Source organism: Drosophila takahashii, chromosome 3R (genome assembly GCF_030179915.1).
Source record: "Drosophila takahashii strain IR98-3 E-12201 chromosome 3R, DtakHiC1v2, whole genome shotgun sequence".
Taxonomy (NCBI): domain Eukaryota; kingdom Metazoa; phylum Arthropoda; class Insecta; order Diptera; family Drosophilidae; genus Drosophila; species Drosophila takahashii.
This window is the reverse complement of record NC_091681.1, coordinates 5698056-5714362: the sequence shown is the minus strand read 5'-3', so window position 1 is coordinate 5714362 and position 16307 is coordinate 5698056. Positions and strand designations below refer to the sequence as shown.

General features: G+C 39.7%; 1 protein-coding gene and 1 long non-coding RNA gene across 3 annotated transcripts; both read right to left on the bottom strand.

The window, feature by feature from the left end:
- Positions 1-910, bottom strand: LOC138913458 (uncharacterized). 2 transcript variants are annotated; one of them, XR_011419220.1, is made up of 3 exons: positions 859-910; positions 193-308; positions 1-128 (listed from the first exon to the last, which is right to left on the bottom strand). It is a non-coding gene; the product is annotated as an uncharacterized lncRNA (long non-coding RNA). The 2 variants fall into 2 exon arrangements; XR_011419219.1 differs by lacking the exon at positions 859-910 and having other exon boundaries at positions 193-492.
- An 8291-nt stretch (positions 911-9201) lies between these two features.
- On the bottom strand, positions 9202-14523 carry LOC123003151 (uncharacterized). Its single transcript, XM_044394764.1, has one exon. The coding sequence runs from the start codon at positions 14521-14523 to the stop codon at positions 9202-9204; it is 5322 nt and encodes a 1773-aa protein (XP_044250699.1).
- Positions 14524-16307: the final 1784 nt, after the last annotated feature.

Below are 16307 nucleotides of genomic sequence, written 5' to 3'. Positions count from 1 at the left end.
TTTTTTTGTAATATTTGTTTGTGTATTTATTATCGAAGCATTGGAACTACAAATTTTTAATGCATGAAGCATTCCCGGGTTTTGCTTGGCCGAATGCAGTACTTAGATATCCATTTCTTGTCTGTCTTCTGAAAATATCAAACATAATTTAGATATGAATGTAAGACCAGGAATAATAATAAGAGTAATTACCATTATTAGGTCTCCGCACAAAATTAAAGGATCTCTCCAGAAATTATGCCTGGTTTGCCATGGCCGATCATTTACCCTCTGTTCAGTTGTTTTATGTCGGGTATCTATATCAAAAACTATGAGAAGAAAAAATAAAATATGACAAACGCAGGCGCAACACTTCTGGTCCCAAGAAGTCTCAGTCGGCCTGGCTGAAATAAATGTAATATTTTGATTAAGTTAAACAACTAAGTTAGTACTGAAGTACTATTTATACAACCATTTAATGAACACCTCACACCATTTACCACTGGTAAAGATTAAAAACATTTCAAGTGTCACTGAAAAGCAGAATTGTATTGAAGATAGCATCCCTTGCAGTCCACATTCACAGGCCTTTGAAGAAACACGCACATTTCACGCCGGGTAGGGCAAGGGACCTCGTGGTGTGGATTCACTTTTAGGTTAAGTTTGTGTATTACAAAATTCAAGACAAAGTATCTGGTCATATGCACTAGTCGTGCGACCAACCTTCATTTTCAACGTTCGTTGAAATCAAAGCCAAAAAAAAAAAAGAAGATAGCATCCGGAGGCGTATATTTATTAATGGCGAAAATATCTGTGATACTAACCTTTGTAACGCTGAAATAAAGGTTATAAAAAGACAAAATTCATTTTATCACTCACCTTTTTATTGTTTTTTAGATTAAAATTAACTATTTTCAGTTTTTTTTCACTTTTTCCAACAAATTTAAAAATGATGTGACCCTGCATTATATTCTTGATAATACCATACAAAATGCAGATAAATGTGGGGTAAATTTCGTTGTAAAGTTGGGTCACACTTTGGCGCCGAATAAATATTTAAACAATACTTTTCAGGGACCGTAATCATTAAAGGTTACGTATATTATAGGTATATTAGGCATTTTTCGTGTTATCAATACCACCAACACGAATTTTTATATTTTAACAACACTTAAAAATGGCTTAGGCCACGATCTGACGATCAAATTATTTTATTTCACAGAAAATGTTTAAAAATGTAAAAAACAACAATAGTTTTCTTTGTAATTTAATGTAATTCCTTGATAAATGTGATCAAATATTTTAATCGTCTTACCGTGGCTTTTCTCTATAATTTGGTTGAATTCCACATTCATCCTTATTATTATTTGAAAAATGTTGAGTAAAATAAATTAATATTATCATTATAGACATTATGATAATAATGTTATATAGTTTAATTTTTTTGATTAACAATTATTAATATTTTTTCTACGACTTTTAAAATTACTAAAAATTAAAACTAAATGTGAGAAAAAGTCTTTTGGTTTTGGTGTAAATCATAGGATTTATGAATATTATAAGTTGGTGATTTTTTTGTTAAAAAATATTATAATCATAGTGCCACAGAAATCACACAGCGCATAAATGGCCTGATATTGATGCTACTCAGAAACCCACCCTCATTTAGCACTCAGAAATTATCTATCCCTACACCGCCGCCTGCAAAAAGGAACAGGATTTCAAGAACACAAAAACCAACTTCTCACATTCCCGCTGGGTTCCTTCTAGAACATTCCTGAATATTCTTAAAGTACGTTGTTGTTGTTGTAGAGCTTGCTCTCTCTCTCTTGCGATCTCACCACACTCACTCTCTCAGAGAGTCGGGGGTTGGTGCGAGTCGTGAGCTGAGAGCGAGTTCAGTTGAATGCCAGCAGTGATCCTGACCAGATAAAATTTGTGAAATAAAACTATAATAAAATTATAAACTATTTTGTGTAAACATATATTTTACTGTGTGGTATTTCATTAATAGGGACATATATCATACCCCTACAAAATCAGAAGTGGGCCGATCACGTGCCAAACAAATTAAAAACTACAAGTTTAAAAACTAAGAAAGTGAAACAATTTAATAAAACAAAATGGATTTGAACAAAGTATCGATAAAACAATTAAAAATATGGTTAAGGGCCGGTTTCTCGAGTGCCGGCTAACATTTCTCGAACAGATAAAGTCCCTGCTAAGGCATTTTGGCTTTCTCGAGCATAAATGTGAGAGCTAACTTTGACAGGGACTCGGAGTCCCTGTTAAGCGTTTTCGACTCGATAGAATGACAGCTGATTTCCCAAAGCCAACTATGAAGAAGAAACAAAATCACAGCTGACTTTTCCTTTAAATTATACCCAAACAGCTGATGAAATAATCGAAGCATGCCATTTTTTGCGCTTCACAGCACAATTCTGTGCGTTAACAGCACTCTGTATCTGTTTCTCGTTCAGATAAATTAAAGCAGTCGAGAAAGCGGATTTGCTTTTACGAACAGTTTATCTGGTATTTAAGTTTTTCGAACAGATAGCTATCAGGGACTTTGACAGGGACTCGAGAAACCGGCCCTAAGTGTATTAAAATGTTTTACGACTGGTACAAAACAGGAGTTGATTTTACGTTTAAACAAATTACCGAGCGAAAAACGCAATAAGTTTAACGAAATGAAGGAGAACCGAGACGGCGAAAGAAGTAAAGGAGAAGACGGAGGCAAAGAGAAATTCCAAGAACGAGACGGCGATAGAAGTAAATGCAAAGACGGAGGCAACGAGAAATTCCAAGAACGAGACGGCGATAGAAGTAACTGCGGCATCGAGAATTTCGAGGAAGAAGACGGCGGCAAAAGTAACAACGAAGACGGCGGTAAAGAGGATTACGAAGTAGAAGAAGGCGACGAAATTAATAGCGAAGATGGAGAAGGCAAGAACAAAGTTGGCGAAAAGAACGACAAAGGCGAAGACGGTGAAAAAGTTCGGGAATATATAAGCGAAGATGGAGAAAACGAAAGCGAAGCTGGCGAGGAAACAAGAGGTGAAAGAAGCTACGAAAGAGACGGCGAACAGAACAAAGGTGGAGGCAGAAATCGAAACTGTGCAGAAGTGAACATGCAGAACCAAGCTAGAGAGAAAGAAAAGATGGAGAACAATTTTAATCAAAGTATAGACATTTCTTTGAGAATGGCTACGAAAGTGTTGTGTGAGTTTGCGGGCGAATCATGTGCTCGCAAATGGATCACTCAGATGTATAATATCGCAAGCATCTATGGTATAACTGGAAACTATATAAAATTGTTGATGGTTAGCAAAATTAAAGGCAAAGCGAATGTTTGGTTGCACGCAAATGGTGGGCGTGTTTTGTTGCCATTGGAGGAATTGACGGCTGAGCTGATCGTAATCGGGAGTTATGTTGACGACAAGATAATGCGTGCTCAGGGCATTAATATTGATGCAGATGAAATGTTGAGCTGCATCATCGAAGGTATTACAAATCAAGGGCTGCGCAATCTGGCCACAATCAATGCTTTGTGGATGTTGCGCACATAAAGCGAGCATTTGCGGATGTTAGATTGCCGAAATCTGTTGGAAAACCGATGACATCAATGGACTTCAAGGACAAGAAGGAGACACGATGTTTCAATTGCAATGCCAAAGGGCATTGGGCGAACGAGTGCAGGAAGTCAAAACGGGAGAAAGGATCGTGCTATGCGTGCGGCGAGAGGGGACATTTTGTGGCGACGTGCTTGAAGAACAAAAATAAGAACGAAGTCAATAATAGTTATGTAAGATACTTTGAAATTAATTTTATGAACGATTTTAATACCAGGTTAACTACAGAATGCCTCATTGATACAGGGAGCCCAATTTCATTTATTAAAATATCAAAAGTACCAGAAAATGTTGGCAAATTACCAGTTTTAAATTTATATCATGGATTAAATAAGAGTTACTTAGAAACCTTTGGAAAAATATTATGTTATGTTATGAAGAACTTGAATAAAATTCATTTTCATTTAGTTATTGTGGCAAACAAATCTATGAGCCATGATGTAATTCTTGGAAGAGATTTTATGGAAGCATGTAATATTACTTTAAACTTCGACACTTTGAAAATGGTTACGGTTGAGAGCATTGAAAACCCTCTAAATGTTAGTGATATTGTTAGAAATGTTAGAGAAGAAAAGCAGATTGTTAGTGATATTGTTAGAAATGTTAGAGAAGAAAAGCAGATTGCACTAGTTTACAAAATAATATTCTTGGTGTGCTCCCCAGCAATTGATGGCAAATTCTGTTAGTGCTGGACCCCTAGATCACAAAAATAGCACTTATTTTTTTTTCGATGGCACAGTTTTTTTTTAAAGATTTTTTAAAGTTTGAAATGTTAAATTTCGGACTTTTTTCGAATTTCTTCTTATATCTCGGCAGATATCCACTCGGTTGGGCCAGTTTTAGTTTTATTTTAAAGTCAATAGATCAGAGCTTAACTTTGCCATACAGATCAATACGACTAAATGAGTAATGGCAGCGCAGAAGCTCGACAAAGAGCAAAAATGTGTTTTTTGGTCGTCTGTAAGTCGGCTGTATATATCGTAAAAACTCGAAATAAATCCGTTGAAAAATCATAATGGGTACAAACTTGAAGTTTACATCCTACCGAATAAAACAAGCCGGATATGGACCAAATCCATGGAAAACTGGACTTTTGGTGGATTTTTAAAGTTCGGATTTTTCCACTTTTTTCGGTTGACAGAGTCAAAATTTAAGATTTATCATAGGCGGCGACATGTAAACAAAAATGAGTGGTGACGGCAGCCGGGTCAAAAAATAGCTAAATTTAAAAGCTAGAAAATTATAAAATAAATTTAATTTCTGAAAATTCCTTTAAAAATATAAAATTGCTTGCGTTATGACTGTGAGTATTTTTAACTAAGTACTATCCATTTGGATAGTTCATTCTTATGAAAAAAGTAACCTTAATTAAAAAATTAAATTCACTTTAATAATTTTCTAGCTTTTAAATATCTGATTTAGCTATTTAGTGACCCGGCTGCCAACACCAATTATTTTTGTTTACATGTCGCCGCCTATGATAAATCTTAAGTTTGGACTCTGTCAACCGAAACAAGAAAGGAAGCTACCTTCGGCCAGCCGAAGCTTATATACCCTTGTAGATAAAAGAATACTCACTCGGTGCAGTTCCAGGGATTCCAGATTCAGCGTTTCGATTTATTTCAATTTTGTTTTTAAGTAGTCAAGAATCAAAACGCCTACTTCCTACAAAGTTACAATGAATTTTCTTATATTTGTTTGGGAGCCTTAAGATATAGTGGTCCGATCCGGCTGGCTCCGACATATGTACTACCTGCAATAGAAAGAAGACCTTCGGGAAAGTTTCATCGCGATAGCTTTAAAACTCAGAGACTAGTTCGCATAGAAACGGACAGACGGACAGACGGACAGACGGACAGACGGACAGACGGACATGGCTAGATAGACTCGGCTATTGGTGCTGATCAAGAATATATATACTTTATGTGGTCGGAAACGTCTCCTTCACTGCGTTGCAAACATCTGACTGAAATTATAATACCCTCTACAAGGGTATAAAAAGTGGAAAAATCCGAACTTTAAAAATCCACCATAAATCCAGTTTTCCATGGATTTGGGCCATATCCGACTTGTTTTATTCGGTAGGATGTAAACTTTAAGTTTGTACCCATTATGATTTTTCAGCGGATTTATTTCGAGCTTTTACGATATATACAGCCGACTTACAGACGACCAAAAAACACATTTTTCCTCTTTGTCGAGCTTCTGCGCTGCCATTACTCATCCAATCGTATTGATCTGTATGGCAAAGTTAAGCTCTGATCTATTGACTTTAAAATAAAACTAAAACTGGTCCAACCGAGTGGATATCTGCCGAGATATAAGAAGAAATTCGAAAAAAGGCCGAAATTTAACATTTCGAACTTTAAAAAATCTTTAAAAAAAAACTGTGCCATCGAAAAAAAAATAAGTGCTATTTTTGTGATCTAGGGGTCCAGCACTAACAGAATTTGCCATCAATTGCTGGGGAGCATTTCGGCTGTAAACTAGTGTTGTTAGTGATATTGTTAGAAATGTTAGAGAAGAAAAGCAGATTGTTAGTGATATTGTTAGTCATGAAAACCAGATAGTTAGCAATGTTAGTGATAAAATTAGCGACAATAGGCAGATGATTAGAAAAGTTAGTAAAGTTACAGATAAAGAAATAGTTAGGAATAGCAATGAAATAGATCTAGTGGCAAAGGAATTATTTAATATTAATATTATAGATGAAAGTCCAGATAACAAAATTGGCAAGGAAGTGAATTATAATGTCAGGCGTCATTTTATTAAAATGGTAGAAAGCTGTTATGTAAATAAACAAAGACCAAAGGAACCCGAAGTTAGATGTGAAATAAAATTAAGATTAGAGGATTCTAAACCTTTTAGTTGTTCGCCCAGACGTTTAGCTTATACAGAAAAAGAAAAGTTACAGATTATATTAGATGAATACTTAAACGAGGGAATTATAAGACCAAGTCAATCGGAGTACGCATCTCCAATAGTGTTAGTAAAAAAGAAAACAGGCGACTTAGTCGTAAGTGTGGATTATCGAAAACTTAATAAAACAATGGTTAAAGATAACTATCCTTTACCTTTAATCGACGATTTGTTAGACACTTTAGTAAATAAAACAATATTTTCGAAATTAGATTTAAAACATGGCTACTTTCATGTATTTGTGGATAAGGACTCAATAAAATATACTTCATTTATGACGCCATTAGGACAATTTGAATTTATGCGGATGCCAATGGGGCTTAAAAACGCTCCTGCGGTGTTTCAGAGATTTATTAATACAATTTTTGCGGACATGATTAGGGATGGTAAGGTAGTAATATATATGGACGACATTATGATCGCCAGTAAAGAGATACAGGAACATTTAAATGTTCTTAGGGAAGTTTTTGATCGTTTAGCAAGAAACAAACTAGAATTGAGAATGGACAAATGTGAGTTTTTACAAGCAAGTGTACAATATTTAGGTTTTTTAGTAACCAGCAAGGGAATACAAGCTAATGATAAAGGAATAGAAGCTGTTAGAGATTTCCCTGTTCCAGATAAAGTACATGGTGTTAGAAGCTTTTTAGGTTTATGTTCGTATTTTAGGAGATTCATTAAGAATTTTTCGATGATCGCAAAACCATTATATGACCTGTTAAAGAAAGATAAAGAGTTTGCATTTAAAGAAAGGGAACTACAATGTTTTGAGATGCTTAAGAAAATGTTAGTTGAAGCGCCAGTGTTAGGATTATATTATTATAAAGACGAGATAGAATTGCATACAGATGCAAGCGCACAAGGTTTTGGAGCGGTCTTACTACAAAGGAAAGAGGATAAAAAGTTGCACCCTATTTTTTATTTTTCAAAGGCCACAACAAAAGACGAGGCAAAATATCACAGTTTTGAACTTGAAACGTTAGCAATAATTTATGCTCTACGAAGATTTAGAATTTATGTGCAGGGTAGACGATTTAGAATAGTTACTGATTGTAACTCACTGACGTTAACATTAAATAGGATTGAGTTAAACCCTCGAATTGCACGATGGGCATTAGAATTGCTTGAGTATGACTTTGAGTTAGTTCATAAATCGGGAAAACTTATGCAACACGTAGACGCGTTAAGTAGGAATACGAATATACTGGTAGTAGAAACGAATAGTTTTGAAGACAATTTAATTATTTGTCAAGCGAAAGATGAAAAGTTGAAAGATGTTAGGAAAAAGTTAGAAAAAGAGGAAGATAAAATGTTTGAGATGAGAAATGGAGTTATTTATAGAAAATCAAATGATGGGAAATTGTTATTCTGTGTGCCAGGAGAAATGGAGGACAAGATACTATACAAATATCACAATGAATTAGGTCATTTAGGACGAGACAAGGTTATGGATGCTATTGTTAGGACGTATTGGTTTCCGAATATGAAAGAAAAAGTTGTTAGACATATTGATAATTGTTTGAGATGTGTGGCATATTCGCCAAAGTCAGGAAAAGGGGAAGGAATGTTGCTCAGCATACCAAAAGGAAATGTGCCATTTGAAATTATACATATCGATCATTACGGACCGGTTGATAATGGAAGATCAAAGAAACATTTGTTTGTGGTGATAGACGGTTTTACTAAATATGTTAGGCTTTATGCAACAAAGACGACGAACACAAAAGAAGTTATTATAGCAATGAAAGATTATTTTAGGTCGTATAGCAGGCCAACATGTATCGTTTCGGACAGAGGAAGCTGTTTTACATCGGAAGAGTTTGGAAAATTTGTTGAAGAATATAATATTAAGCACGTAAAAATTGCGGCTGGGTCACCTCAGGCCAATGCGCAGGTGGAAAGAATTAATCGAATAGTAGGGCCAATGATAGCTAAATTAGCAGATCCAGAAAAAGGACTGCATTGGGATACAGTTGTTGAGGACGTTGAATTTTCATTGAACAATACAAAGCAAAGAAGCATTGCACAAATGCCGAGTAAAATTTTGTATGGAATCGAACAGAAAGGAAAAGTTATTGATGAATTGAGGCAAAAGTTAGAAGAATTAGATAATGTTAGTAATGTTAGAGATGTTAGTGATGTTAGAGATGTTAGAGATTTAGACAAAATTAGGAAAAATGGAGTGGAATAGCAAATCAAATTACAAAATGACAACGAAAGAAGATATAATGAAAAAAGGAAGGATAGTTTAGAGTACAAAGTTGAAGATTATATTATGGTGAAAAATTTTGATAATGCAGTAGGAGTCGCAAGGAAGCTAATACCCAAACACAAGGGTCCTTATGTTATAGATAAAGTTTTGAGAAGGAGGAGTCTGGAGTAGTCAAAATATTAAGCATTGGATTGGTAAACGAAAATAGCTATTGGTCAGAAATAAGACGAGTTGAGTTGCCTATGTGTGGACTGTATTAATTTTTATTCTTGCCAGTTGCGAAGCCTATTCGATACTGAATTGAATTTCGCAAAACGACGCCGTCTTAGCGGCGTTGCCAGAAACTAAAGAGATATTTTGTATGTATACATGTTTTCTTGTACATAGGGTAAGTATATAGAAAGGAATGGAGATGGCATTATGCGCCTATATATTAGAGATGATTAAAGCTGCAAGCGTTCACGAACATCCCGGCCCGCCCTGAAACACCGTTTCTGAATGGGGCAATACAGCAACTTTCGTTATTGGTCTGGTCATCTCTCCTGCCTGGGTCTTCAGTTTGACTGCTCGAACGAGGTCGTCCTTTCCTGGATAGGTTTCCATAACCCGTGCGATGTGCCAGGATGCCGGTGGTGAATTGGACTCTTTTACGAGCACAACATTACCGGTGGAGATGTTGGGTGTTGAGGTAGTCCATTTTGGACGTTGCTGCAGAGTAGTCAGATACTCCTGATGCCATTTTTTCCAGAATCCTTGAAGCATAGACTGGATGCTTTGCCAATATCCTAATCGGCCCACTGGGATGTGGCTCAAATCGGGATCTGGCACTGTGGTCAAAGGTCGCCCGATCAAGAAGTGAGCGGGTGATAGGTAGTTGGTTTCCATATCCGGTGTGTGGCACAAGGGGCGTGAATTTATCACTGCGCTTATTTGAGCAAGAAGTGTGCGCATCTGTTCAAAGGTGAGCGTTGAGTTTCCGGTGATTCTGAGCAGATGTAGCTTGACACAACGAACTGCCGACTCCCATTTCCCTCCCCAGTGAGGGGCTCTCGGGGGAATAAGTACCCATTGGATACCATCATCCGCTAGTGTGCTAGAAACGGTGTCCTTGTGTGTTTGTGAAGAAAGCAATTCTTGCATCTCGTCGAGGGATCGCTTAGCTCCAATAAAGTTTGTGCCATTGTCACTGTAGATCTTACTGCACTTGCCACGTAAGGATATGAAGCGCCGCAAGGCAGCCAAGAAAGTTTCTGTGGTCAGGTCTGTTGCAAGTTCCAGGTGGATGGCCGAGGTGACCATGCACACAAATAGGCATATGTAACCCTTGCTGATACGTGGCTTCCGAACCTTTGCATCCTTCAGAAGGATTGGACCTGCATAGTCGCAACCAGTGTGTATAAATGGAAGCGCTTGAGTAATGCGTACGCTGGGTAAATTAGCCATTTGTTGCTGAGATGTGTGGGAGCGTTGACGAAAGCAAGCTAAACAGTCGTGTGTTATCTTCCGAATTAGATTCCGTGCTCCAAATATCCAGAATTTTTGCCGAACAATAACAAAAAGTGAGGAAACTCCAGGGTGGAGGTTTACTCGGTGCTCGTGTTCCAGTATTAGCTTTGAGATGCGATGTGTTTTCGGTAGCAAAACTGGGTGTTTTGCATCCCTTGACAACTGCGAGTGGTGCAGTCGTCCGCCTACCCTTAGCAAATCGTTTTCGTCGATCATGGGTGCCAGTTTGACCAGCTGTGATCGGTTCTTGAGGGGTTTTTTACCGAGGAGCAATTGGTAATCGTCTTGGAAACACCCTTGTGCGTGCTTTATGCAAAGAATCCTTGCCGCCTTGATCTCGTGAAATGAGAGCGCTCTGGATACCTTTTCGCGAGATGAATTTCGAGTACGTTGAATAAACCGCATCACGTAGCCGACAATGTGTACGAGCTTGATCCAAGAAGAGACTCGTTCGATTAGTTCATCAAGTAGATGAATCTGGGTTGCTTCTGTCAATGTAGCCAAACAGTTGGATTTGACTTCTCCTTGAATGCGTTTGTCTGTAAGAGATAAACCGAACCGTGAATCGTTTAATTTTACCAGGTACTGATCCTTGTCCCGTAGCCATTCAGGCCCATTCCACCACAAATGGAAGTCGATGAGATCAGCAGCCATCAGTCCCCTGGACGCACAGTCAGCTGGGTTTGTTTTGGAATCTACGTGCCGCCAAGCACTCCTTGGAATGGTGTCAAGGATTTCCGAGGTTCTGTTTCCAACAAATGTCTTGAGTTGGGCTGGCGCATACGATAGCCAGGAGAGCACTATTGATGAGTCGGACCAGCCAAAAACAGTTATGTTCTTGTGGCGTAATCCAGATGTGATCGAGCGAATCAGTTGGCTGAGGAGAAGTGCTGCGCAAAGTTCCAGACGTGGCAAGGATTGTTGTTTCAGTGGAGCCACCCTTGTTTTCGCAGCCACAGTGGACACCGAGATGGATCCATCGTCATTTGTAACTCTGCTGTACACCACAGCAGCATACGCCTTGGTTGAAGCATCCGAAAATCCGTGGAGTTCGATGTTGTCCAGGTCGTTGGGAACAAATCGTGGTAGTCGGAATTTTTGAAGAGTGTCCAGATCTGCTCTCCACTTCAGCCTGTTGTCCGCCAGTTTGGTTGGGAGTGGGTCATCCCAGTCCAAATTCAAGAGCCAGAGCTTTTGGAAAAGGACTTTGAATTGAATAACAATGGGTGCCAAGAGTCCGAGACGATCAAATATCCTCGAGACGTCGGACAAGACTTGTCTCTTTGTGCAATCAGGATTTGCAGCTAGACCGACATTGTACGTTAGAATGTCTTTTCCAGGATGCCAGTACAGTCCGAGAACCTTCACTGGTGACGTTTGTGCAGATTGTGTGTCGCTATTATCCGTTTGTATACATGGCGTATTCGATACCCATTTTCCGAGTTCAAGGTTGGCGCGAGACATCAGCTCAACCAGCTCGTTTCGGTTTCGAAGTAGCTCATCCTCACTGTTTGACCCAGTAAGAACATCATCGACATAAAAATCCTCCAGCAGGATTTTCGACGCATTTGGGTATTCCTCTTGATGATCGATAGCAAGTTGTTCCAGCACTCGCACCGCCAGGAATGGCGCGCACGAAGTTCCGTAGGTTACCGTGCACAATTGGAAATGCTTGATGGGATCGGATGGATCTTCTCTCCAAACGATTTTCTGGAAGTTTCTGTGCTTTTCGTTGACCCATATCTGGCGGAACATTTTTACGATGTCCGCTGAGAATGCAAATTTGTACATTCGAAAACGAAGGCACACAGCGAATAGATCGCGCTGGATACTGGGCCCTGTAAACAGGGTGTCATTTAAAGCCTTACCATTGGCGTCGCGAAATGATCCATCGAAAACTACTCGTAGCTTCCGACCCAGCACTGGGTGGTGGGGTAGATAGAACTGATTTTCAGTAGCGTTTTTCTCAGGTGGCACCTCTCGCATGTGCCCCAGATTTGTGTACTCCCTCATAAAGTGTACGTACTGTGTACGCAGCTGCTCGTTCTGTTGCAGCCGCCGCTCAACCGATTTAAAGCGTTTGAGCGCTCCTTGTAGAGTTCCTCCGAATTCGGGGTTTTCAGTGTTGAATGGAAGTTCCACGATATACTTCCCGTTTTCATCGCGACTGTGAGTGGCGAGAAAGTGCTTCTCCACTTGATCATCCTCCGGTTCCAATTTTGCGCTGCTTTGAACGTTTTCTAGTTCCCAAAACTTCTGAAGCGTGGCGCCTATGTCCACTGTTGTAGTCAGCGCACAAGCGTTGCTTGGACTCGATGTGATGAGTGAAGTTATTACCCATCCGAACACCGAAGAAATGGCGATAAGATTACCCTTGTTGTCGTACATCTTTCGTCCTGTAAACACTGACCATACGTGTTCGCTGCCCAACAGAATGTCAACAGGTGAGTTTGTGTTGAATTCAGTATCCGCCAACTGCAGATCCTTGAAAACCTTGAGCGCCGATGCATCGATGTTTTGCCTTTCAAGCGAAGAAGTGATCCTGCCTAGCACGTGGGCGTAGACAACCAAATGATCCTCGGAAATACGAGACTTGATGTGCAAGGTGCTGCATCCCCTTGTCGTGTCTGCTTTCACCGAAGAGATTCCGGTAACCAAGATGCGTGATGCCGACCGTGTCAATCCGAGTCCTTGGATGCAACGCTCGGATACGTAGGAAAGCTCGGAGCCCATGTCCAATAAGAGACGGCATGTTACGTGGTCACCCTTTGCGCTTTGAACATAAACCATGGCAGTTGGTAATATGCTTCGCTTTACTTCCGATTCCTGTGCAGATTTTGCAGTGCCCTGTGCACATACAGCCGATTGAGTGCCCTCTCCTTGGGCGAAATGACTGAGAGTCACCGATGTGTTGTTGGACGCGCTTGTGTTTCGCTCGTCCTCCCCTGCTATCTGGGCAAGATTCCCAATAGCCTGTGGATTCGCTTGGACATGAAGAAGAGAGTGATGATTTCCCTTGCATTGCCTACATTTGTATGCCGACTTGCACTTGCTGACCCCATGACCAGGTCGCAAGCAGTTGTAGCACAGTGATTTCTCCTTCACGAAGGATCGCCTCTGCATCCCGGACATATCCAAGAACTGCTGACAGCTGTACAGAGTGTGTTCTGTAGAATTACATTTGGTGCAGCCACTGCCTTCGACCGCAACCATCGATTGTGTGACCCTTTTTGGTTTTTCTGCATGTGTTATTGTCTTGCCACCAGTAGCAAGCTCCCTTTTACTCAGCTCCAGTTCCTCGCAACGAGAATCGAGAAACTTGAAGAACTCCTCGAGAGTTGGTGAATCCGTGTCCATGCTGCGCTCAATCCACCTGCGCCGCGTGTCAGCGTCTAGTTTCTCCAGCGCCAGATAGATGATCCAGCAATCGCGGCCCATCTGGTTGACCGCATCCAATCCGCGAACAATTTCGTTTGCTCCGTCTGACACCTTCCGTAGAATTGATGCATCTACCTTTGTAGTTGTTGGTAGGCTCATAAACTGCTCCAAAAATGAGTTTACAATGTGCCGTGGACGATTGTACCTCTCCTTAAGACGTTCCCAAGCTGTGTTGTAAGCAGTCTCCGCAATGGCCAAGTGCCGTACCAAGTTGGCAGCCTCATCAACAAGAAGCGTTTTCAAGTAATGGAACTTCTGTGTGTTGGACAAATGCTGCTTGTTATGAATTGTGTTTTCATAGATGTCTTGAAAGGAGGGCCACTCTGTGTAGTTGCCAGAGAACCGCTTGATTTGAATTTTTGGCAATTCGCTCTGATTAGAATTCGCCGCGAATACCGAACTTAAATTCGCCAAAGTGACGTCACCACCAACTTGAACCGGCGTGCTCGAGCTAGCCTGATTTGCAGCCAGTCGCTCAAATAGTTGTTGGTTTTGTTGCAGCAAATTGACAATTGCGTCGTTGTTGGAATGCAGACCGTTGCTGCCATTCGTAATGCCTGTAGATGTACCCGGTTGTAGAGCATCACTTCTGTCCTTGAGAATTGCGATCGCCCTTAGGTACTTTTCTTCGTAAATCGCATTATCGATCTCCGGATCGACGTAACCTTCCACTTCCTCGTGGACAGCAATGGCATCGCCGAACTCGTTGAACTCCTTCCAAACATCGTGGAGAAGTTGTATGCGCGTGGTGATCTCTGTCTGTGTTGCAGATTCCGCTTGCTCTGCCCATGAGAGACAACGTGTGATGTTAGCCTTGAGCCTGGAACGGCTCTTCATAAATGCTTTTAATTGTTCCATAGCAAACAATTATCCTGAGAATCAAAGCACTCCACTAACTGTCCAAGAATCCGGCTCGAAGGACCAACAATATGGTCAGAAATAAGACGAGTTGAGTTGCCTATGTGTGGACTGTATTAATTTTTATTCTTGCCAGTTGCGAAGCCTATTCGATACTGAATTGAATTTCGCAAAACGACGCCGTCTTAGCGGCGTTGCCAGAAACTAAAGAGATATTTTGTATGTATACATGTTTTCTTGTACATAGGGTAAGTATATAGAAAGGAATGGAGATGGCATTATGCGCCTATATATTAGAGATGATTAAAGCTGCAAGCGTTCACGAACAGCTATAAATATATCCAAAGAATTGTAAATGTGAAGACTGATAGTATGTAAGATAATTTTAGATGAAATCAATTGTAAATTAAACCAAGATCAGGGGATCTTGAAATGTCAGGACGGCCGAATTGTAGCAGGATGGCTACGTAGTAGTATGTATGTATGTATAAGTTATTGTACTCCTTCTAGAACATTCCTGAATATTCTTAGAGTACGTTCTTGTTGTTGTAGAGCTTGCTCTCTCTCCCAGCGGCGAACAGGCGAATGGGGTCTGGAGAAAAAATGCATTACATGTAAAGAAAATGTAACCGATTACTATCGCTGCTTTTCGTTAGAGAAGTTGTAACCAGGGCTCCTATGACTTCGTTTTTTCGTTCGCTAACGATTTCCCTTCGTCAAAAATCACAAACACACATAAAAATTATTGTCTATGTATTGTGTGTAAAGGAAAAATCATTCGTTTTTTCGGCCGAGCAGGTGTTGTTGTAATTCTATTTCCTTTACCTTCCCTTTCGTTTTTCACTTGACGTTTTAAGTTCATGAAAAGCGGTGCGTGTGCGGAACAAATCGAAAAGTAAGAAATATATATTAAAGACCAAATTCGCGATTGGTACTTGGAATATAGTCCTGGAAGGAGTTGTGTCCGTGCGTTATTGAAAATTCTAGTTAGTTCGGGAATAGAGGTTCCAAGCTCTGTAGAATCATTAGTAAATCGTGGGCCCAAACCTATCACAAGAACAGTGGCTCCTGGCACTTATTTACATCTTGGCATTGAAAATTATATATTAAATAACAAACATGTTTTCGAAAATAGTTTTGATTTGAGATTGGATGTCGGAATAGATGGCTTGCCTCTTTTTAAAAGTTCCCGAAATGGACTCTGGCCAATAATGGGACATTTTCGCAATGTAAAAGACAGCGAAGTGTTTCTTATTGGAACATTTTTAGGAAAAGAAAAGCCCGCAAATCCAAACGTTTTCTTAACTGATTTTGTTCACGAGTTACAGCGCATAGAAGTAGATGGCGTTCAAGTAGGCATGACCAATCTTAAAGTAAAATGTCATGCATTTATATGCGATGCTCCTGCTAAATCTTTTATTTGCGGCTTAAAGGGGCACACATCCTTTCATGGCTGCATGAAATGTACTCAAGTGGGAACACGCTTAGGTACACATCACACAGCGTTTTCTACCATGCGTGCCGAAAAAATTTATGATTGCGACTATACGTCTAGAAAATACCTTGAGCATCATCATAACTATTTTCTTGAAAACGAAATGATTCTTGAAAAGCTAGGAATTGGCATGATTACACAATTTCCTCTTGATCCAATGCATTTGATAGATTTGGGCATCACAAAAAAAATTATCAAAATGATTTACACAAACAGTTCAACAAACTTTAAATTTTCAACATCGCAAAAGGAGGAACTTAATAGACGC